Genomic DNA, 24,954 nt, shown 5'->3' on the forward strand with positions numbered 1-24,954 from the left:
ACCGGCTGTGCATTGAAAGGTAGGCATTTAGAAGTGGTAAATTTAGCCCTGACTCATCCAATGGCAATTTTGACACTTGGGTGGACTAAATTACTTTTAGGAGTTGCATCATGTTTTTATCAGATAGTTTGATTGAGCATGGCTTAACCCATTTATATATTTATGGCCGGATTCTAGATCTTTCTCGCTTGAAAGAACTATGCAAGAATTTGTTTGTATAGAATAGATAGGACATAGATATGTTCTGGGTCACCGAGTTCCTTTCTGTGAGAGTATTATATCAATTAGTCTATTGCTTAAACTGACCAAACTTATTGTAAAAGGCTCAGGATACCCTTTATTGCTCATAGCTGTTTCTGAAAACTAGTGACAGTTTCTTCACAGCTTCGTTCTTCAAATTAAAGAGTTCTTTCCTCTCGCTGGTGTTAACTCCTCTAGTATTTACAAGAGAGCACTCTAAGCCAAGCTCTCCGTGCTTTCCTCGCAGACAGGTGCCCTGTTTGCTCAGCCACCTCAGCAGTCCTCCTTTGTATCATTTCAACAGGACGGAGTCTGAATTGTGCCCCTTATGCAGAGGGTGTTAATTCTTCCAGAAAGAGCTTGCCTGGCACGCTGGAAGTGCATTTGCAGTTTTCTTCAGGCAACACATTCTCACTTGCCAACGTCCTGGAATGAAACGCTCAGTAACTTCTAGGAACAGCGGTTTTCATTTCTGTTTGCCTTGCACACAAGGTTCGTTCCACTGCTGAAACGTGTGTTGATGTTGAGGTATAGGCAAAGTTTGAAGCCAGGAAGGAAAGGCTGATAGAAAATGTCAAACATATACCTAGGTTTTGCTAATTTTTTATTTTTTTGCATTTAAATGGAAAAGATGAATTAATTCCCCCAACATTTTTAAAACGCTAATGTCCTTGTTCATAATAACGCAGCTAAATAGTGATGCAGAAGAGACGCATAATTTTTTTTACGGGTTTCTCAGTGAGTTCCGCACTATCCGGACCCAGGGACGCTCTCCTCCTCCCATGACACCGGATCGCTTGGCGCCCCGCGCCCCGGCTGTCGCCGCCCCGGTTGCTCGCCGTGCCCGCAGCCCGCAGCTGACCCGCGCTTGTGTCGCGGCGCTCGCTCGCTGTCACAGCAGCCCCTTGGAGGAGCGTCCGTCCCCGCGGGGCTGGACCCGCACCCCCGTCCCGAGAGGGCGGCATCGCCCGTCGGGCAGTCCCCAACTCGGGCAGAGGCGAGGGGGAGCGGGGCGAGCCCCGGGGCGGGCGGAGGCGCTGCCCGAGCCGCCGGAGGAGCGCCGGGCGGCTCCGGTTTCCGAGGCGGATTTAACCTTTGCGGCGCGGGGCGGGGGTGCCGGCGATGGGGCGGGCAGGGCCGGCGGGGCCGGGGCGAGGCGGCGCCTCGGGCACGGCGCGGCGCTGGGCTGGGGCGCGCAGGGCGGCCGCCGCCTCCCGCCGCGGGGATGAGCGCCTCGGCGGCCACCGGCGTGTTCGTGCTCTCGCTCACCGCCATCCCCGTCACGTACCTCTTCAACTGCCTGGCGGCCACCGGCAGGTGAGGCGGGACGGGCCCGGCGGGGCGGTTGTGGCGGCGGCGCGGGGTGAGCGGGACGGGGCGGGCGGCGAGCGGGGCAGCGCGGGGCGGCCTCGCCTCGCCGGGTCCTGCCTCGTCCTGTGACGGGAGCCGAGCCGGGATGCGGCGACAGCGGCCGCTCGGCCCCGGCCCGGGTCGCTGCCATCCCCCGGAGCGCGTCCCGGCCGGGGGCAGCGCCCGCTCCGCGCTGCGACCCGCGGCCTCCCCCCGGACACCCGCCCCAAAATCCAGCTCTGCTCAAAGCCAGAGGGAGAACTCGCCGGCCCCGGAGAGCTCCCGAGCCTCGCTGGGAATGACCCTGCGCCCTCGCGCTGCTAAAAACCGGGATCCCCGGAGAAACCGCAGGTCCAGAAAAGGAAAGTCTTTCCTCACGGCAAAGCCCGCTTCACTTAAAGGTCTGCGTGGTATTTTGTGGTCCCACAGCCCGGGGTGTTTTGCAACTTTACTGCAGAAATATTTGCTTCTTGTTTTTAGCTACATCTGTTCCTTCCCCATTTTTCTCCTTCTGGCCCATAACTGAATATTTTTTGTTTCTCATTGCTAGAGTAATGTCAAATAACACATGGTGACTTACTTGATTAACTGCCAATATTTATTTCAAATTGATAGACTGCAGTGAAAAGTCACTGCAATATTAACAGCTGTAATGGTATGAAGAAATTCATCACTGGGAAAACAGACTAGCAGAAGATTCAAAGCATAGAATAAATCAACAAGCTAGTACTGCTCATCCTGACTTAAAAAGTATGTGTGTATATTTTCTGAAATATTTGGTCTTGCAAATTCTTTGCAATAATTTAAAGTCGAGTTTCACTAAGGCTGATATTGTCCTGATATAATTTGTTAATACGCAACTTGTTTTCTTGATACAGGGTGGTACTATGTACAAAATATGTACCAGATATTTTTAGCTTATGGTTCTGGACTTTACTTAATTTTCCCCTCCATTCTTTTCCCTTGCACAAGGACGAAAGTGAAGACTGAGGAGGAGAATCTTACCTTAAAGAGAGCTAAAGATAATTTACACCCTTAGATTTATGAAACAATTTTTAACTGTTTTTCCTGCTTGCATTTTCTTGGGGAAGGAGACACATTTGTTTTGTGACAAAGAGTTGTGCATTATGCCACTCCCACTGTATGTGCAGTAACATTATAGCTCCATCTCCGGGGAAAAGATCCTTTTGCCTGAGCCCACCTGTGCTGATCACTGTCCTGCTCAAGTGGTCCTGCCTTGTAGGGCCAGAGAGGTCTCTGGTAGCACTTCCATAACTGAACATTAGCCCAGATCCATCAAAGGTGCCCCACAGTGCTACTCCTATTCCACGGGACTGATGTGATTTATTTTTGAATTTGCAATGTCCTGAGTAGATAATTTATTACTGAGGTTAGATAAAATGTCCCCAGTGACAATTTTTGGCCTTGAAATCTCTGTGGGTTTGATCCTCATCTTTCATTACCCTTTAATTTTCCCATAGTTTCTGTTTATTTTAGTACGAAAACTGATTTTAGTCAGACAAATCTAGATTTCTGGATATGTTGTTTATCTAGTTATTTTCATATTTTCTTTTTTTAGCTGATCACATGTACAAAGAGAGGCACATAAATTCTGCAAAACTATAGGATGACTACTATGGCAGACTATGCAATAAACTTTAAAATCTGTATCTTAAATTATTAGAAGTTACTTTATGAGTGTGTGTGTTTGAGGACAGCTGGCTGACAAAGCAAAATTCTATCAGTATTTCTTTAAAAATTTTTTTTTTCCTTTTTTTTTTTCTTTTTTTAACATACTGCTACAGTTCCTGGGTGATTGTTGCAGTTGGATTGCTGGTTCTGGTTCTTATTGCTCTGGCAGCTCGTGTTCTTGTCAAGAGGAAGCCACCCAAAGACCCACTGTTCTACGGTATGTCCTGCAAAGCTGAGTGGCCTGGCTCCCAGCAGTGACTGCCTCACCCATGGCTTTGCTCTAGGCTCCTGTGGCTTGTGCACTTTGCCTTTCTCACCTGCAAAAATGACAAGTCATGCTTTCCTCTCTGCTCCTTTTTGCTGTCCTTTCTCCTTTCCAAGTGATGACCACAGTCAAGGCTGTAAACTTCATGTACCCATGATTTTTGAAAGGCTACATGGTCCTTTCTGCAGACACTGACCTTCTGCCTACAGCTCCACAGAATTTCACATTCCTCAGAAAAGCTTCCTAAGAGCTGTGTTAACCAACCACTATTTTAAAAAATCCTGAGCTATATGGGAAAGTCATATTGTGTGTTGAATATCTGTGACCTCAAATTTGACACATCCAGTTCAATAGATCTCTGCCTGACAATTTATTGGACTGTGAAGCAACTGTGTAATTCCAGGAATTTTTTTAATTTAATTTTTTTCCCTTTTTCCTATTACAGTTTATGCTGTATTTGCCTTTACCAGTGTAGTGAATCTAATAATTGGACTGGAACAGGATGGAATTATTGATGGATTCATGACTCATTACTTGAGAGAGGTAAATAGTAGTTTGGCCTACAAATGTAAATAAAATCTTCAATATAAATAACCTGATGTAGTATTTGTCACAAAAAAATAGCCACTTACACATTCAAAACAGTCTTCTTGAATTTTGTAGTTGACCTGCTTCGTTATTGTTATGGATAAAACCTTCACTGACTCGCAATCTACTGACTCATTTGGCAGAAATAATGTAGCTTTCAAGCTCCATCGTTGTTACAGTTAACTTCAGGAACTCTGTTCTGTGTTAACTTCTGTGGGAATTGAAGGACCTGGACATGATTTCAGAAAACCACAGGGAGCACTCAGGAGTGGATCAGTTACCACACCAAAATGTGTTACCAAGAAGAAAACAGAATCACTCCTTTATTTTTGCCTAATCAGTTTACCAGAAGGAATTAAAGTAGAGTTAAAAAATGATGATGCCAGATACCTAGTCAGCAGAATCTGCTGGCTGCTGAATATCAACATCCACCAAAAATAGCTCAGTAAGAGCTTGACAGGAAAGTCACTGAAGTCATTGAAAAGATTCCATGAACTTAAGTGTGAAAGGATTTGGACCCTACAAGGTTATACATTGACATCCATATATTCAGTACTGCTGTAAATCTCTAGGTTGCTAAATATATCCGTATTTGTTGTATGCTAAATCTATCTTTATTTTCTAGTTTTTTATCACTAAAATAGGGAAAAGTCATATTTTCATAATGTGGCAGAGTAAAGCTGACAGTCACACCCAGGAGTTTCCATCCTGCACCCTTTATTGCAGATGTGGAACTCATTCAGTCCTGCCTGATCCTGCCTAGGTCAGCTCTGTGCTGGGAAATGGGTATTGTCAGGCAGAAGCTCTACCACATTAGTTCCTCTTCTGACCTTGTTTCTTGCTGTGCTTTATGATTGTTACTCTTGCTCTAAGCTCTTGCCCCACTCCCCATTCCCAGGGGGAGCCGTACCTGAACACCGCCTACGGCCACGTCATCTGCTACTGGGACGGCTCCGCGCACTACCTGATGTACCTGCTGATGGTGGCAGCTATCGCCTGGGAGTGAGTCTGACCTGGCCACTGCTCACTTGCCTTGCATTCTCATATCATCTACAAAGCCCTTTCTTTTCCATGCAGTACTTAGATTTTTATTTTGGGGTGGTTTCGTGTTGTAGGCCAAAGCAGCGCCATTGAAATTTCATGACTTTCAGGGGTTCTACCCTTGCCAAGTTACCCTTCCTCTCCACTGACTAAGCCCAGAAAATGCATGGAGATGCATCCTGTCTTCACCCTGCAGCAGAGTGTAGCACATCTACATGGCTTTGGCTTAGCTAAATGCTGAAAGGTGATGTGCATTAAAAGCATGTGTGACAAAAAAATTGTTTTAAAAAAAAAAAAATTATGATAGGAATAATGTATTGCTTAGCACCATGGTGATCTTTCATCCCTGTTAGAGAATGACATGGAGTTTAAGAGAAAAAGAGGTTATTTCTAGAGATTCTTATGCTTCTTGTTGTTGAATAAAGAGTTTCAGAGAATAAGCACTTCAATTCCAGAGACAAATGTACCTGCTGGTAATAGTAGCATTAAGAGTATGAAATTAATTATTAATTGTCTTATCGTTTTGTGCAGCCTATGAGGTGCTCACTAGTGCAGTCAGCCTTCAGCAAATAACTGAGTATGCCCAAAGCCTGTACTGTCCATGTGATAACCTTGTCCCACAAGAATGCTGTGGGACATTCTCCATGACCCCACTTAGAGGCAACAATCCACTCTTGACTTGTGGTACAGGTTCTAAAAGCCTCTACTTGGTAAAATATAACCCCAGCAATGAGTATAATATTTAGGGTAGGGAATTTTTAGAAACAGTTCAATAATTATGTCTTGTTTTCTTTTTTTAACAGACAAAGCTATAGAACCATTGGTCTCTACTGGCTGGGTTCCATTATCATGAGCATCATTGTCTTTATGCCTGGAAATATTGTGGGTAAGGAAGTAATTTATATGACCAGATTTTTCCTGTGAAACATTTTCTAAATTCAGCATTGTGCTATCTATATTTTAGTGCAGTGTTGGTTCATTTCTGTAATAATGTGAAAGAGGCATTTTAGGAATATCAGTAAAGATAAACAAGATATTCTAAAATTTTAATATAAGGAAGAAAAGATGGAGACTGGGAAAAAATACCATTTAAATTTACTTTGCTTTCAAGGGGAAAAAAGAAAGTATTGTGTTTTGATATATCTATAAGGTTTTCATCTAAACCAGGTTTAAGTAATGAGACAATAGTGTCTCTTAATATCATAAAATTTCCAATTTGCTTAGAAGTCTGACCTTCCAACAGCTTACAAGAGGCACCCAAATCACCTTTAAAAGTCAAATCTGGAAGTTATTCTGTTTCCAAACTAAATTTAACATTGCTAGATTTCTAACATAAATCTGAGCATAGTGGTGCTGTTAGAGGTGAGGACTGCAATAAAAGTATTGACATCATTGGTACTGGCAGGTGATCCATTAAGGGTGAAACCTTTCTCAAGGAAAGATTTCCTTTTTAGCTAAGCTTAAAGTGTTGCAAAGTTGACAAATGCTCAGCTGAGAAAAATGTTGATGTGTCCAAATCCTGCAGTCAGCTTTAGGGAAGGTCACTTTGGTCCTGCTTTTCACGACAGAGGAGGAATATTCATGGTGCAGGGTGGGGCCAGCCCAGCTCCCCCCTCCTCTGAAGATAGGCTCACCGCAGAGAAAAGCAGGTTTAGTGTGACTCTCCCATCCCCTTTCCTCTCAGAAAGCTTCTCAAGAGCATGCCTGCCTCCTGCCTTGCTGGCACACAGAGCAGCCAGTGTCAGACACGCGTTTGCCTGGTTCACCCGAGGCTGAGGAGAGCTCTCGGAATGTTTTGTCCTCAGTACATGCCTGTGGGAGAAATCAGCACTTTGGAAAACAAATGCAGTATCAGACCTTGAAACATTGATGCATTTTATCCCCCATTTAAAAATGAATGAGGTCTCTATTTGAAGCAGGTTCCATTGTGAGATCTGGAAGTTGTCTCATCTCTTAGGATTACCCAATGCAGAGTGACAGATGTGGCTTCCCATCTTCTCAAAAAGTCCCTGATTCTGAAATGGCTTCCTGTCTCATAGGCTCTCTTTTTCCTGTGTCTCTACTTCTGTTGAGGATGTGATTTTCAAGAGGATTTGTTTGTTAACATTAATGATTTCTAATGTTTTATGTTTGTTTACATTACCATAGTTGCTTCAGGTTTGATGTTACATAGCATATTTTTTAATTCTTTTGCAACAGAGCTTACAAATTCTCATAAATCTTGTAATAATTTTTTAAACAGGCAAATATGGAGCAAAAGTGTGTCCTGCTATTTTCCTAAGTATACCATATGTCTGCCTCCCCATATGGGCTGGGTTCAGAATTTATAACCAACCTTCAGTGACTCACGACACTCCAGTCAAGGTAATTCTATTGTATCTCAGTGCTGGCTACTGCTAGGGCAGCTGAAATAAGCTGGCTCTTTCTGGTGGGTTTTATAGGTCCCTGGGTGAGCATGGAATGTGCTGTACTGCTCACTCTTATGACAATTGCTGTCTGGCTCTGAAGACTGCAAAAATATCCATACTGCAGGACTAATTCATTATGGTGGAATAAAGAAAAAGAATTTCATGTCTAGAATAAGGAACCCATTCATAGGTGTAATTGTGTTTCTAACCTCTATTCAGTTTCTGTCTGTTTCAGTTTCTTAGCTGATGAAAATACTGGCATTTATCAGCTTCATAAAGCACCACAAAATCCTATAGAAACACTGCAGGAAAGTACTCTTCTGCAGATGACTTACAGATCTCATGTAATTTAATAACTTTTGTATGTGCTTTCTGTAATATTAGATTTTACAGGTGAGACACTACATAAATTGATATAAAAAATCTTTACATGTTTCTTGTAAAAAAATCTGTAAAACATTTTACTTAAACCTTTTTAGACTTTTGCCTTTGAAGTAACTAGATGGGTTGAAATAAGATTAACCGAGCCATCAAAACAGTGCATTAATAGTTTATAGGAAACCTCATGTCCCATCCCAAAGCCATTTCAGCTGATTCATTTGAAGGAGCCACTATTTCTGGCAAGAAGCACATTCTTTAGACTCATCAAGTGTAATTAAAGGTAGTGATGCCGATTTTTACTGCACACATTAGTGAGAGCAGACTTTGTGTGGAGCTTGGATGAAGGTTTCAGTTTGTTTTCCTGGTATTAAGAATACTACAGAAATAGACATAATAGAAAATATGTGATGGACTGATTACTTGCTGAAATACAGCCATGTCTCCTGGGCTTACCAGGAGATAAACTGCTTACCTAGGTTTGATATTTTAATTTAGTCTATATTTCAGAGAAACTTTGATTTAATATTCTATTTTCAAAAGAGAGTTCAGAAAAACCTGGTGACCTGAGAATTTAACATTGCACTTCTTTGTGAATCCTTTCTTGGAAACCTGAACTTCCTTGCCCAGAAGGTTATAGAAAAAGCCTTGATTCCTTTCACTGGGACCTCATAGCCCACTCAAACTGTTTATTTTTCAGAAGTTGTATTTAGTCTTCACAGGCAAATTATGCTCCATATCTGAGCATGCCTCTGAATCTTAACGTGACTCCTCATGAATTTTTCATGCGACTGTTTCAGTCCCAAATTAAGAATTGTTTCCAGGAAATAATTGTGTTTAATGCTACTAATCAGTCAGATAATCATTGTAAGTCCTGAACATATCAGTAGATAATTTGGAATTAGCTGTAAAATTTAACTTTTTTAAACTATAATTATTCAGAGTTAGCATGAAAAGATTTAGGAAGAAAATGTAACAGCGATTTTAAACATGCTATAGTTAGTAAATACTTACATGAAAGCAACAGAAGCTAAGTGTATTCTGTTGGCCAAGGTATACATTGCTATAATATTATTGCAAACCTGTTAGTTAAAAGAAATAATCACTGTAGGGGCAGAGGAGAGGATTTCAAGTTTTGTTTGTTTTCTAATAGAGGGGGTGCAGGGGAGTGGAATGGAGCTATGCCCTCGTTTGGAATCAAGCCCAGCTGTGCTGCAGTCTTTACAAAGCCCAACAGATTTATCTGCAAGTATATCAGCTCAGAAAAGTTTAATGGAATTTTAAAATCTTTAACAGAATGAATACACAAATTCAAATTAGTACATGAATTCTGAAGGGACTGACTTTTGCAGACAGCACAGAAGATTATTCCAATTCCCTAAAACTGATGACATAAGAAGCCTCTCAGAAGTTATGGAAAATAGCTTTTTCCTGGAAGTGAGACAAATTGCAAAGTGTGCCTAGCCACTTCCTTGCTGCCCAAAAGAATCCCTGGGGCTGCAGAGGTCTGTGCAGAGTTCAGCATTGTTTGCAGTACATGGGAAACCCGTGGCAGGCCAGCTCTGCTTGGCCAGTGTTCTTAACATGTAATTCATTTTAATGTGGGGTGATGGGGCTTTGCTGGGTAAAAGAAAGGTAAGGAAAAACTACTCTGTAGCTGAGGCCTGTCAGCAAAGTGCAACCTGTCTTTCAAATTCTTGCTTCTGCTTTTTTTCCTTTTTTTAAAGCATTGCATTTTCATTTTGTTTGCATGCATGCATAAAGAAAAAAGGTGTGAGTTTTCTGGCAATTTCACAAACTAGTATTGCACCAAAGGTTGCTTCTACTTACAGTGGCTTTGTCTCCAAACCCTCTAAGCACAAAGTTCTGTTGTAGGTTTGTGATTACAGTAAATACACACATCCATTTAATATTTAAAGAGGAATATTGAAATATTTGAAAAGAGGAGATTATATATATCTATAAGCTTCATACATAGTTAAAAAGAGAACAAAATTATACCAGCTTTCCACTGTCCTATGTAGTCTACTATTGAAAATTATTTGTAACTAAGCCCTAAGCAACCGTTTTCTTTCATAGGAAGAAATATTTGAGTATAGGCATCCTTTGCAGGTAATATTAAAAACACTCCTACACCAGTACTCTGAATTATGTGAAGTGACACACTACTGCCAAAATCTGTTACTGGTGTTAGAAAATCAAACAAAGGTATCCCCTTTTTTTTTTTTTTTTTTTTTTTTACTGAAAAAGATCCTTTAAAAGAAAATCAGAATAAAAAATAGTTATGAAAGGGATGGCTTATGTTTGCCACAGCCTTATTTTTGTTAATCTGTAATCCAGATCTTGTAGTATTTACTCAGAAATTGTGCTTGCAAGATTAGTTCTCCTGTTTCAATAACTTTATTGTGAGTATCTTGATCCTATGTGCTTTTAACTGTGCCCCTGCATCCTAATTTTTGTTTTGCACTTTGGAGACAATTCCACAAGTGTATAACAGGAAGGAAATCAGGTTTTTCTTTTGCTGCCTGCATGCCAAGAAACGGCCAATAAAAAGGAAGAGGAAATGAGTAACACATATACACGGGGAAGTTTTCCCTCTGAACTAGAGAAAGATACTCTGATGTGTTTATAATTCTGTCTGTGACTACACAGTGCAGAAAGTGTAGCTCAAATTATTTCCATGGACACTGTAGGTTTTACTGTGCAGGCAAAGAGATGCCTTTGGTTCCCCCAAGCCACCTTCCCCATTAGACTTGGAAATGGCCTTTGCTCTGCAGAGTGTGACCCTCCCCTGGGTCCCTGCAGCAGGGGGGATCTCTGTGCTGAGGAAAGGAGGCACAAGATCAGAGCCAGGACTTGGAGGTGCCTCAGGGCCACCCCAGGAATTCCCAGGGTTCAGTGATAGGAGAGGAAGGGTTTCCACATATTCCACACACACACATCTCGTTCTCTATTTCTGCACTGCGCACTGACATACAATATTTGCTCACTGAACTCAGCAGGGACTCAACCAGCCACAGAAAAGCTTTTATTTTATGCCAGTGATAGTCCATTAGTTTTAACAGTGTCACAAGCTGCTGAAAACCAGCATTCAATAATGAGATGGATCCAGTCCTTTTACAAAGCATACTAGATTGAACTTCAAATGTTTGAGACAAAACCTACATTTCCAAGGCTTTTCTGCATAGGGACATTCAGGAAAACAAATTATTTCCAATTAAAAAAAGACAATTTTGAAGAAGTTTGCTTTAAATGCTGCTTTAAAGCCTTAGGTGATTGCAGAGTTAGTGTTCATTTGATTTAAGTTGCTTGAAATGACACTAATCTGTATTGAGATGGCTTCAGTTGGATCCATCCATTTCTAGAGTTTACTAAGATTAATTTTCCTCACTACATCCTATAAAATCTGGAGTCACCTTTTTAGGTGGAAATCTTTCTGTCTCTCAGATAGATGTGATGTTTCATGATGTTTCACAACTCCACCCTCTTTGCAGTGACCGATCTGGAGTGACACACACGTGACAGGGAACCAGGATGGACCTACTAAACATGTTCTGTGTTGCAGGTGGTTCAGGAAGTCCAGAAGAAAGGACTCTTAAGACGACCAATAGATTTAATGTTAGCTGCATACCTCATTCTAGCCACGGGGTTTTGCATATTTAGGGGCATGGTAAGTTGAACATATTTTAATAATTTAAGCTAATTTTCAGTCAAACTTTTAGATTTGTGTCTGTGTGAAAAAGCACATACATTCTGGTCAGGGGAAATCCTGTGACATTTGGGTTCAAACAGGCCTTAGATATAAAAAGATAAATTATGTATGATAACTATTGGTGCTTTGCTTCTCTATTTTGTGCTGTGTGCAGCATGTTTTTCAAAAGGAGGTGCACAACCACCAGAGTAAATAGCATCCCAAGAGGAAATCAACATGACCTAAAACTGTTTTCATCAGTCTGTTGTTCCATTTATGGCCAAAAACATGGACACAAAGCAACTAAAGTAATTCTGTATTCATGTTTTTCTAAGCAGTAATGCATATTTAAAATTATATACAAAACCAAGTTAGCTTACTCTGCACGAGATAGAGAACATTTCCACCTAAAAGAAAAAAAATATCCACATTGTGAACAACACACATTGTTTCTACTTACCAAGAGACAATTTACAGAAGTAAATCCAGTCGTAGGTAAATCTGTTTCCTTGCCAGCTCTAATGCATTTAGTCTCTTAAGCAGAATGAACCTTGTGTATCATTCAGTGAGCACAGCACAAATGTTTGGGCATCTCAGATAATTGCCTGCTTGCTTGATTTGTAGGTTTGATCCTTTCTAGAATAATTCAGGTAGGAGGTGATGATAAATATCCAGCAATATTTTATTTACCTAGCACAGATTGTCCTTTTGTAGTTGTGCTGCTCACATTCCTCTCTCGCCTCCTGTTTCTCTTAAAACTTGCCTCTCAGAAACGGTTTTTTTCTTATGATTTGTCAGACTGCTTTATTTTTTATAGATCATGTTACTTCAGAGCACCACTGATACAGGTTAAATCAGCTGGTTTACCTGTAATTTCACTGTGGAAAATATTGGTCTCAGAAGAATTTTTTTTGTTAATTTTGAGACTGTAATTTCCATATATATTTCCCCCACCAAGCAGGAATTACTTACTGGCCTTGATTACACACACAGAGATCAACTGAACATCTCTGTGTAAAGTGCAGGAACAATAATTTTGTGCAAAAGTTCATAAAACACAATCCATTATAGTCCACTCAGACCTGCTTCTTGGATGCCCATGTTGGAAAAGAACAGGGAGGAATATTGACTGTAAAGTTTTGCATTGCCCCCTCATAGTCACACAACAAATGCACATGAAATGAGGCTGTGCCAAACGTACTGTTCAGCCCTGCAGCTCAGGCATTAACAATGCCACAGACAAGCCCAGGGACAGCTGCTCACATGGGCTGCTAGCTCAATTTAAAGCAGATTTTTTGTAGTAGTTTTAAGGCCTACCACAAAAAGGAACTATTTTGCAATTTATCCATGTTTATTTGGAACATTTTCTTCCTCTAGGAATGTAAAATCCAATAATCTGTCCTTTACTACTCTCAAAAATTATTACTTTAAGTAACACCTGTCTCATGCATTGCTCTGCACTGCTGCCTTGTCCCAGTGCAGCTCTGTTTTTGGACTATATCCATAGCTTCCTATCCTAAAACTGGGTGCTTATCCTGAAGTCTCCACTCTTTTAGAGAAATTTTCCATTGGAAAGTTCATTTGGTGGGATCAAAGACTATTTATCAGGGCAAATCAATAGCAATTATACTTTTACAACAGCATAGCCAACCAGCTAAATTCTCTTCCCGTCAAAATCTTCGAAGCAGGCTGCCAGCATTTCCTCACAAACCCACTGAGCAGGAGCTGGGAGGAGGCTGCATTTCCTCTTTTATTTGGTGACCACCTGGATCACCTTTGCAAGCTCCAGGGTAGCTGTGCTGCAGACCATGAGCACATCCCTAGGGCTGGTAACACGTGTCAGGTTGGCTGGTTTCAGAACAAATTGATCACAAATTGAGCTGTAAAACCTCTTCCCAGATTGCCCTGGACTGCCCTGCTGAGCTGTGCCGGCTGTACATCCAACTGCACGAGCCCTACATCAAAGATCCTGCTGCCTATCCCAAGCTTCAGGTAAAGCACTGACCATGGAGTGGCAAGGAGAGATTTGTAAACAAAGATGAAGCCATGGGTTTCAGAGATGACAAGATCAATGTGGGAATTATCATTCATGGCAAATTAAAGGGTATTTTCTAATACCATTTCTAGCCCTTGTAGGATACCAACTCCTTGTTGTGATAAGCTTAACTTAGGTTCAAACTGGTTACATGGAGCTACACATCCTAATTACTCAGGATTCTTTTAACATGGGCCATGAAACACATCTGTATGCTTTTTATTTCATTTTCCTTCCTCAGAAAGGCAAAGTAGACTTCCAGTCTGGAATTATGGAGCAAGAAGGGGTGCAGTAGGATTATATTCCTTAAGCTCACATTGCACTTCCATTCTCAGTGACACATTGTTGAAAAAGGGCACTGCATACAAAAAACATTGCAGATGAGGGAGTGTTGTGCTTTATTTCTGTAGAATTTGATGCTGACATTCTTTTGCAAGCCTGGCTGCTGCAGGGAGACAGGGCCCAAAGCAGTCAGAGGACACAGGGGTGAAGAAATGAGCAGAAACCAAGTGTCACTGCTGGATGAGTTCTCTCTGGGAAAGGAGGGCATGGCTGTGTCCCACAGCTCCCAGCTGAGAGTGCACTGGAGCCTGACAAAGGTTCCCTGCATTGAGGAGTTAAACCAGGCCATACTTTTTGGCATGATCTCAAGATAGTAAGGGGCAGGAATACAGGTCCTTGATGAAGTGTGTGTATGAAAGGGGCAAGGAGACAACAGCCACCAATATCAGGAGAGAATTTAGGGTAGCTGGATCCAGTCAATAGTATCCAGGTGTGACAAAAAAGCCTGGGAATCACTGCTGCCAGAAGTGTAGTTTTGAGTAGTCTGAACCTCTAAGAGAGCAGCTTACTGACTTTTAAATGCATCTCCCTTACACTGTAAAGGAACTAATATTTGGGTTTGAAATGCAGATGCTGGCATACATGTTCTACTCGGTGCCATACTATGTGATTGCTCTGTATGGCCTGCTGGTGCCTGGTTGTTCCTGGATGCCTGATTTGACCCTTATACATGCTGGAGGACTAGCTCAGGTATTTCTTTGCAAATTCTTAACTTTTAAATTACATAATAATAAGTAGAGACCTATGGAATCAATAAGGGCTTGATCTTCCCATGTAGGTTTTGTGCTGATGTAACTGAGATCACCTTTTATATCTGTAAAAACCCCTTTATTTAGGGGAGTGAAGAATCAAATCTACTACTCTCTAATGACCACATTCTTGCTTTAGCAGACTTCTCTCCTTCTACACAATGTTTTTATTGGGCTCATTTAAACCTCATTAAGCACCGTGCACTCTTTAGCTGGCATCATGAAGGAAGCCCATCTTAAAGCTGTGACAGTCAATCGTAAGAAAAACCCAACAAAACCCAAACACAACACAACAGCACAATACATTGTTTCCATAATATCTGTTGGTCAAGTAGGTAGTTTGAAATATATAAAGAGAAAAAGTATCTCCTTGTCACACAAAATGTACAGCATCAGTGGATGGTGTTGAGAGAACTCAGGGAACCTCCTGGGCCACAAACCACAGTAACACCCAGAGGTGTTTGTGTTCCCAACGGCAGACAATGATCATTTTTCTTTTACTCATTCTATTCTGGTTCTCTTAAATAAACAACTGTAGTTAATTACTAAATGGGACTGCTGCTTATGAGAAGACTGACCAAAACAAAACAATTCAACAGGAACTAGTAAATTACTTATGACAGACAGATGAGCATTAAACAGATGAGACACAGGGACAATTGGTTTGTTCTGTACATAGGAAATTAAATGTTTGTTCTCAGAACACCCAGACAACGCAGCAAGTAAGCACGATAATCCTGCCACAATAGTGACAACATAGGGACACAACAATAATTGTAATTCAAATACCACTATGAGACAAACACAAACCAACACTTGGTTCCTCAGGTCTGAGATAATCATGGATACAAACTACATTAATTGCCACATTAATTGCCCAATAAGAAGGGTGGAGTGACATTTTCTATTTGGGAGCAGTTACCAGAGAGAATAGGACTTCTTTTTTCTTCTCTACCAGTTTATAGATATCAAAACACAATCTGGCAAACATTAATGAGGAAGTTTAGATGCTCAAAAGGTATCATAAATATTGTACAACTGTCTTTGGCCAAAATCTAATTAAAAAAAAAAAAAAAAGAAAAAAGGCACAAGCTAGCTATGTAGGCAAGGCTGTGTTGGGAACTTCCTCCACTGAAAGATTACTCAGGTTCCATAAATTGCCCAGACAACCACGAAAGAAACCACTCCTTCAAAGATTTTTTTAACACAAGAAAAAGGTAAATCAGAAGTCAGTGTGCCAACTATCACAACCTTGTAAACTTACCAGAAAGCTTAGCCTCCCAATCTGGAGGTGATTTTTTTTTGTTGGTTTAGGTTTCCCCCCAAAACCTTTAATATGTTTCCTGTAAGAAATAATCACCTTTTTTTTTTTTTTTTTTTTTTTTAAAGTCCTTTGTACCTTTTAGATGTGTGAATGCTAAACTTTGTTGCTGAAGTCTAAAACCCCTCTGTTGTTCTTTGTGGTTCTGCCTCAGGATGTCCATCTACACATTAGACTAACACCCAACATTTCCCATTTCAATACTTAAAGCTCGTCCTGGCACCAGCAAATGCTGTGGGCTGACAGAAACTGATTAAGAGAACTCTATGTTGCTGTGCACCCTTCATAATTTATCTTGCTTCAAAAAACAGTTCTTGAAATTTGGGAGGGTTTTTTTTGTCATTTTGACTTTAATGCACTTGCAGGATGAACTTCAGTTATCTTACAAGTGAACATGATTTAACTGATTTGACTTGGGAAACTGTGACCAACCTGGGTTGTAAAATGCACATGACAATGAACTGAAGGCTACTTCTTGATTATTTGGGTGGTTTGTCATTTTGAGGCAAAGAAACACATTTACAAATTTGTCTACTGTTACCTTAAGTTAAAACACTTAATTGGTAATTAAAACATACGTAGTTACCAAAACACACTTTGCTTGCTCTCACACAAAAGGTCCAATAAAGGTAAGCAGTGGGCACTGCTCCCTGGGAATGAACACTGCTCCTACAGATGGGGAACATGGAGATTTTAATTATTTTTATTTCTATCATTATGATGTACTTTTTACAAAAACAAGTCACAAAATACCATGTGATGCATCTAAACTAAGAACCTCCAAAGTGCCTACTAGCCTTTCACACAGACACACATTTACTGATTTTCAGAATTACAAATAACTCTCAGCTGGAATGACTCCATTTCTAACAGTCAGACTCCAAAACCAGTTGTGACCCAATAATTACTAGACTTTCTGAAGCTTTAGGAGGAGCTCTTTGAATTTCATCTGAGGGAAGTACCAGGAGCTTTGATTATACAAAAGGGTCAGAACAACCTCTGAACTTAATGAAATTGGTATTTCCTTATGCAAGTGAGCCATGTGAGAAGGGATGAAGAGCCACAACCTTACTAGCTAAAATCAGTCTCACCCAACTCTCTGCAGCACATTTCTCTTTTTTCTCAAATGTAGAAAGTTTACCTCTACTCCTTCTTAGTGTTTTCCCTAACCCTGCCTTTTTTTTTCTGGCCACTTTCTGCAGTGCTTCTTGTCTACCAGAGGCCCTAAACCCAAGGAATGTATTTTTCTAGGTTACTCCCCTTCTATTTGGTGGCTTTCTTAGGCTCATAAGACCAGGTCCAAACCCTTCTAAAGTTACAGCCTGCCTGATTTTAGTCAGTCTTAGAGAGAAGGCACAGTGAAGAAGGACTCCTAACCTTTTTCTGGGTCCTTCTCTGTCCTTAACTACAGGGTAAAAAATACTTGAAATATTGCCTATAATTAGGCAACAAGGCAAAAAATATTGTAAAAAGTCCAAATCCAGCCTGCTTCACACAGACAAGCAGGTCAGTGAGAAGCAGGCAGACCCAGACTGCAGTTGCCAAGCCACATCCAGCACCAGGCAGCTTCCACCTGCTGGCAATGCCTGAGGAGCAGAGTGGCCAAGGCTTCAGGGGTGACAAAGGCTGGATGTTGGGCATGTAAGGCTACTTTAGAAGGTTACCTGCAGCATCTCATCTGGTTGATTTCTCAGCCAAGGCTCAGGGGTTTGTTGGAGCCTCAAAATTCTCCGCTTGGAGAGGGGATCAGTAACAGAAAGCACCGAGGAATGGCTTATTTGCTGAGACCCCAATCACAGCAAGGTAACACAACAGACTCAAGGTTTCTCTCACTGAGAGCCAACGTACTGCACACAGGCACAGAGCTCTGCAGGGACTGACAGATCAGAATTAGGGATTTGGTGCCAGTCTGCCTGAAGGAAGAGCAGCACTGGGCCACTGGTGAGTGAGAGAGCTGCTTTTAAGACATATTCCCTGCTCCAAGTAAAAAAAAGAGGGAAAAAAATAAAAAAAGAAGCAGCAGCAGAGAACAGTCATGGAAGAGAAACACAGGAGATTAAAGACATAACACAATTTTCACAGAGGCAAATCAAATAAATTAAAAAAAAAAAAAGAAAGACTTTACAGATCTAAGTATCCTTCTTGGTAATGAAAGAAGAAGCCATGTGTTACAGTGAAAAACAAGTCTAATAAACAATAACTTCATTATATGGTGTATCATTAACCACTAAAAATCTTTGTAGGCTACAGACAGGACATCATGTTACTGCTTTTTGGTTTTACAACAATTAAAGCTTACTAATGTGCCACAACTCCTGTAAGAGACAAGACCACACAGTAAGGCTTAGATACTCAGGCATCTTGGAGGCTCTGGGAGTTCTGGGTCTCTCAGAAGCATCCTCTTACAGCTCCTTCTGACAAGGTTTATTGTGAATTATGAGAAAATTACTGTCCACTTACTCTGATGCACAGCTGGCCACTCTCACAGAGAGGCAGATCTCACAATCCTCCACAGAGAAGGAGCAGCTTTGCAGCTTGTTCACCCCAGACAAGGCTCTAAAATGCAACCCAGAGGCTCTCAGTGTCTGGGGGTACACCAGAGAGCCCAAACCTCCTGCCTGCAGCCTGCTGGCAGCTGTCTGTCAGTCTGTCTGTCAGTCTGCTGCCCTGTGCTACGAGAGGGCTTTGCTGCTGAGCTGCTCTGGCTGCCTGGGCTGAGAAGCTCCCAGAGCAGGAGAGGTAACAGGGATTTCAGCAAGCCCACCCAAAGGCAGGTGAGAACACATGGGCTGCAAGAGACAGAGTGAATTACCAGGCCGATATAAAAAGGCTGCTGACAGTGTGCCCCTGAACGTCTGTTTGCTGTGCAATAGCTATTTACAGAAACATGCTAAGTGGCACTTTGCTGAAGTGTGTTTGTATTTGATTTCGTTGATTATTTCATTTCCTGGTTCAGGTGTGCTCAATGAGCTCTCCCAGTTCAGTTGAGGTGGTTGGAATCACCTAAAAACCAATTTCTGTTTCTGTTTTGATGGATAGTCTCAGCCTAGCCTTTTTCTAGGGTGGTGCATTGAAACACCTGCACTTTATTTCCCCTTCTACTCTGCTGTGACCAGAACCGTGTTCTACGTGAGGCCAAAATGACTCCTGCTGAAGCCAGAACAGAGGAGGTGATTTGGCCATAGTCTGCTCCTCTGTGTTCCTAAAATCCTGGTGTCCCAGTGCTCTCCTTATGATCAAATTGATGTTCATGTTCTCAGATTTCCTCCACTGCTAGCTAACTAAATAGTAATAAGAAAATTGGACACACAATAGTTAATGTGAATGAGCTGTGGCTTGAAATAGCAGGTAACAGATGGAAACAAAAGACACCGACTATCCTGACACTTCTATCTTTAAATGTTTGTTTATCCTAAAAATATGCTTCAGGCCAGCAAGCCTGTCTGTGCCTATAACCTTCACAGTATGCTCAATCTATACTTCAAACCAGCCTCAACCTGAAACCCAAATATTGCAGACATTTTCTGAAATCATCAGGAGTTGTGGAATCAGAATCTGGAACATCTGAGTTTAAGATTAAAAAGTCCAAACCCCAACCAGAACTAACACAGGTTCCAAGACTCTCTAACTTTACTCAGAGTGAGTGTCTGGCTGCTCCCACTGATGTCTTACTCCCAACAACCTTCCCAGCAGTGGGGAGAGCCCTTCCCCGACTGGGCTCTGCAGGGATGTGCCTTCAGTGGCCACTTTTCTGGGGAAGGACCGTGGACCCTCTAGCACAAATTATGACCCAGAAAGCCAGGTTGGAATCCTGTACCTGATGAAATGATCAGTGCCATCATGTGCATAAAACAAACATCTTACCATGCCACTGATTGTTCCCGTTATGCCTCATACAACAAGATATTAATGATTTTAGTTTAGACTGTATTTTTATACCACTGTGTAAAAGTATGATAGATAATTCTGGAATAAAAATAAGGGCTGGCTTGGGAAATGTCACTGGAGATGCAGACTTGCATGCAGATTATGCCATCTTTCCAAAAATACACATCAACTTTACCTTTTTTTAATATATGTGTTATATACACACCACAGGCTCAATTTTCCCATATTGGTGCTTCTCTTCATGCTCGAACTCCTTACATCTACAGAGTCCCTGAAGAAGCAAAAGAGTTTTTCCTGATATTGAACATAATGTATGGGATTCTTCCCCAGCTGTTCGCTTACAGGTGTGTCAACAAGCCAGAGTTTTTTATGAAACCAAAACAAGAAGAAAAAACAGAATAGCAGAACTGTTTCCAGCTCCTGTCCTTGGCTATGTATATAGTTGGGTTGGGATGTGACTGAACTGCTCAAATGGAACCCAAATGAAGCGTGTAAGATGTGTAAAATTGCACAACCGTGTCGTCGCACGGTCTGCTCTGTTTATCCTACTGAAAAAGGGAAAATAAAGACAACTGCCTTTAGCACCACTTCTCAACATTGTGACTTTGCAGTGCATTGCCAGTTCCCACAGCTATTTTTAAGTAAGCTGCTTTGACAGTTTTAGAAATACTGCATGAAGTTAAATAATAATAATGATGTCAGTGTTTAGCCTCCGCACGCTGAAGAATAGCAGTGCTAGCAGTCCCTGCACAGAGCTCCTGCACAACACGAAGGTCAGCATTGTGAAGCATGAAAAATTAACATACATAACTCTGTCACATGCACATGTTTTATTTGTCAAAAAGTATGTCTTGTGGGTCAACCTTGTTAAAAATCCCAAGAAATCTTTTAAGAAGCAATTAACCCTTATGGTAAGACTCCATATATGATAAGCAAATCATATAGTTTTGTTAACTCTCTTCAGGATTCACTTCTGCAAGGACTGCTCACCTGCCTGAAGCCGAGCAGGTGCTCAGCAGCACTTTTGGGCTGGGCACAGAGGGCTCAGGACCGTGAGCCACTGGGCTCAGGCTGCTCTGTGTTTCCCGAGAGGAGGGGTTTTGGCTGTGTCTCTGCAGCTGCTTTTGCTAAAGCTGCTGGCTCAGAAACAAGCAGCAGCAAACACAGCGACCTTGGTTTGGGCAGCTTACGTTTCTATTTGCAATTACAGCTATTTCTATGTCTTCTATGTGTATTTATATTAAAAGCAGTACACCTAGTGCCTTTCTCACAGATGAAACTAGCTGATACTTTTTAACTGGAAACACTTTATTTGGGTTTGTTGACTTCTTGGTGTTTTGATTGAAATAATTTTTTTTTAAAGTCTAATCAGTAACAAGGAAGCAGTTCACATGCCTGTGTGTTGCACCCTGCACGAAGGGACCTTCAGGGCACTGAGAAATGCAGGCTGTAACACTCTCCTGCTGAACACTGCCGTGCAGTTCCCAGCAGCAGTCAAAGCAAAGGCCCCAGGTTTTACACCTCCAGCCAAAGGGGCAGGTCCAAAACAACCACAGCCCACCTCAGGCAATGCTTGCTGGCACCCAGCATCCCTGGAGCAGCTCCTTAGGCTTTGGGATAGCTCCATCCAGTGCCCCTTCCCAGCGCTGCTGGGCTGTCACAGCACGTGCTGGCTCGCAAACTGGTGTTTGCGCCTCTGATGTTACTTCTGATGTCTTTAAAGAAACTTTGAATACATTCAAGGTGAATTTAATGACCTCCTGTTATCCAGAAAAGGCAAAGTACAGAAAAAATAAAGATCTCACCTGCACTTGTATCTATTATGGTCAACTCATGTTAACAGAATGTTTTGCTTTAATACTTGACTTACATTAATACCTCACATTATTACACGTATGAAGCCAAATATGACGCTAACTTAGTTGCTTACAACCTCAAACCTTACTCCCAATACACATTCCAATAAATTTATTCTGTAAAAACAATACATTTTTTTTGTTTCCTTTTTGTTTTGTTTTGGTGTTTTTTTGGTTTTTTTTCCTTGTGGTTTTTTTTTTTTTTTAGTTTTTTACAGTAAACTCATCAACTACAAACCTTGAATACGCAAAAGATGTTCCAAGGACAAGCATAACAAGGATTGATAAAACCAGACTAAATATGTTTTCACAATAAAAGCTGGCATAAAAATAAATAAAAATCTCTATTATCACAATAGCAACAATAATGTACACAGAGTAATGGATTTGGAATGCTTACTTACAAGTCTAGTTCTATTTCCAAAAGGGAAAAAAAAAAAGCCAGAATGACAGCATCCTTTTTTAAGCCTTTCATTATTTAAAATTGATGTTTTGTTTTGGTTTCCCATAGGGCTGTATATCACAGTAAGCTTAAAAATGGAAAGCATCCAAATGAATAATTTCAAATTGTGTTGGCATTGGAAAAATCCTTGTATTAATCTAAAGAAACACAAAAAGACTTTCACTAACTCCACATATAGGAACTAAGTCAGATAGTGTACATTACATCATGGTTTGGAGAAGTATTAAGAGTATAACTAGCTAGGTACTTCTAATAAGGAAAGGTATTTTATTACATTGTTGAACTTGGAGGTGATTTCAACTGAAGAAGAATTTTTCTTTCATGTTGTAAATTGATCAAAACCCAAGAGAGAATGGATCTAGGAAAATTTAAAATTATGTCTGTATGTGGAAGATTATTGTAGCATTGTATGGAGGGGACTAATTTTTAAGATTTACTTGTGTTTAAAAAATGTTGATTCAGAATGATAGAATTTGGAGTTATGCCTTTTCTGTCTCGAAAAGGAATCTAAAACATGTTCAAGTATGCGATATCTTCATAAACCTCAGCCACTGGAAAAGGGCAACTTCATGCAACCAAATAATATGAAAATCAAAAAGTAACCCTTAGAAAAAAGGGTAAAAATGTCATTTCTGCAAACACAACAGATAGGAATGTGAATAATGTGCATACAAACTGGGATGCTGTTGATGGTACTAATGAACAGATGTGGTGACTCATATCAAATCCAAGAATATTAGACAACCAAACATGTAACCTTCTTGTGTTTTCCCTTAATATTCAGCAGTCATTATGTTGGTTAAGTCTGAAAGAGAAAGAGAAAGAAGTCACATTTAATGTAAGAAATAACATGCTGCATCAAACTTGATACAATTGATGTTATATTTCCACACTTCTAAGTTACAGGTATAAGTAACTACCTCGTCTGGTCAAACAAATTTTTTCTAGAGAAAACTGCTTTGTTGCCTCAACTAAACATATCACTACAAAATATTAATGAGCACAGTTTAAAAGTAAACATTTAGGGCTGTATTCAATAAGCGCTCCAGTGATATATGTGGGTGGGATTTTCCCCCAATCACTCCATTACAAACCTTGTAGCACACTTCAGGTACAACCAAATTTTGTTTTTTTCCACTGCACAACATCACTGATGGGCTTCATGCAGGAGCTCAGGCACTGCTGCATTCCTGGATGTCCAGCCACAAGTACACCCTCTTGTTCAAATACAGGAAAGCTTAGCAAGCATGAACAAAGATAAACATTTTCATCGCTAAGGGATACAAATACTGCTTCTGAAAAGGAAACAGCTTGGCTCCAGTTCACTGTAAGGTGATGACAGAAAAGGAACTCCCACGGGTGAGTCAAGGTCAGCTCTTGCTTCCCTTGTCATTGTGGGATCGGGATCAGACTGTCCTCACATGATCACAGCAAGGGATACAAGTCTCGGTTTCCCCAAATTGAACAGGCACGGCAAAATTCACCTGATGGCCCTGGGACATTGGCCAGAAACATGACAGCATACGTGACCACCCACCTCTGGGCAAGGCATCCCTTCTCCTACAACACTTAAATATCTTTCCTGTTGTCTCCTATGACAAGTAGTTTGTGAAGAGTAAAAATGGAAACCTGTGCTTTCTGTGTGGGAGGTCCTGGTACATCCTGGTTAACGACACACTATCAGGGGTTATTATCAAGTGCCCAGGCCAAAAGGGGTAACAATGTGCACACCACGCTCCAGAGGCCTCTCTCCAGTTTCAGAGTCGGTGAGATCATAATTTCAGATGCTTTTGGGGGGTTCAATTGCTGTTCCTTTTCCATCAGACTCAGGCACCCATTAACTCAACGGCATGTGATCAAACCCTTTTTGCTTTCTGATAAGGTTCCCATTGGCAGCTGCTGCCAAGGACTGACAGGTTGGATGGGGTAACACTGCTGTAACTCTCAGATCTAGTACAGGAAGATGTCCTTTTGGAGCATGAAACCTTTGCAATTATTAACCACAATTCTCTCCTGGCCTACGTCCAGAAGATTGAGTAGGATCATCCTTATGTGGGTGCTGGGAACGTTAATACCTCCCCTCCACACTGTGTCACAGATACAGCTGTTGGCACAGGAGGGACCACAAAGAGATACTGCAAGTCATCCTCTAGGGTTTTCAGTTTCCAGCGGCACGCTCCACTCAAGAATGCACTTCCATCCAGGAATGCACTGCCAGGTACCCCAGAAGGCAGCAGGTCCCTGTCCCCAGCAGAGAGAGCAGCAGGGGCAGCTCAGGCTCCGCTGCCGCTGAGCAGGGATGCGGCAGCGCCGAGCACCTCCCCTGGTCTCCATGGTTGCACATCTCTCCAGAAACAGATCTGTGCTAACACACAGATCAACCCTCAAACATCTTTGTTTGAACAAGTCTCTTCACTGTTAGCTATGGTACGACGTGTGCCATGCTGCACACAAAGGAAAGAGCACAGGATCTGACAGATTCGAGTGCAAAGTTTCTGTTATCAATGGCAGCACACAGAAAACAGAGCAGGGAACACAACTGAATCCACAAACTGCTGCCTGTTTTTCTGGCACTGAAAATTTCTTCCTTAAGAGTGTCTGGCAATTAATTCAGCCATCCTGTACTGTAAAACTGCATGGGCAGAAG

At 41.4% G+C, this 24,954-nt stretch overlaps 2 protein-coding genes across 5 annotated transcripts in view; one reads left to right on the forward strand and one right to left on the reverse strand.

Annotated features, from left to right (window-relative positions):
• On the forward strand, positions 1-20,575 carry TM6SF1 (transmembrane 6 superfamily member 1). 4 transcript variants are annotated; one of them, XM_030281496.4, is made up of 10 exons: positions 1-19; positions 3,396-3,499; positions 3,993-4,090; positions 5,034-5,137; positions 5,980-6,062; positions 7,419-7,540; positions 11,528-11,632; positions 13,553-13,645; positions 14,601-14,720; positions 20,199-20,575. In XM_030281496.4, the coding sequence occupies exons 3-10, from the start codon at positions 4,070-4,072 to the stop codon at positions 20,388-20,390; spliced, it is 840 nt and encodes a 279-aa protein (XP_030137356.1). In that variant the 5' UTR covers positions 1-19; positions 3,396-3,499; positions 3,993-4,069; the 3' UTR covers positions 20,391-20,575. The 4 variants fall into 4 exon arrangements, with proteins under 4 accessions (XP_030137356.1, XP_030137355.1, XP_030137358.1 ...); XM_030281495.3 differs by lacking the exon at positions 1-19 and adding an exon at positions 1,328-1,557; XM_072933986.1 differs by lacking the exon at positions 1-19 and adding an exon at positions 2,322-2,340.
• HDGFL3 (HDGF like 3) overlaps positions 10,969-24,954 on the reverse strand; it is a 48,158-nt gene continuing 34,172 nt past the window's right edge. The window contains exon 6 of the mRNA XM_030281499.4: positions 10,969-23,112. Coding sequence (XP_030137359.1) covers positions 23,107-23,112 — 6 coding nt within the window. The 3' untranslated portion in view covers positions 10,969-23,106. The remainder of the gene's footprint in view (positions 23,113-24,954) is intronic.

This window comes from Taeniopygia guttata, chromosome 10 (genome assembly GCF_048771995.1).
Source record: "Taeniopygia guttata chromosome 10, bTaeGut7.mat, whole genome shotgun sequence".
NCBI lineage: Eukaryota > Metazoa > Chordata > Aves > Passeriformes > Estrildidae > Taeniopygia > Taeniopygia guttata.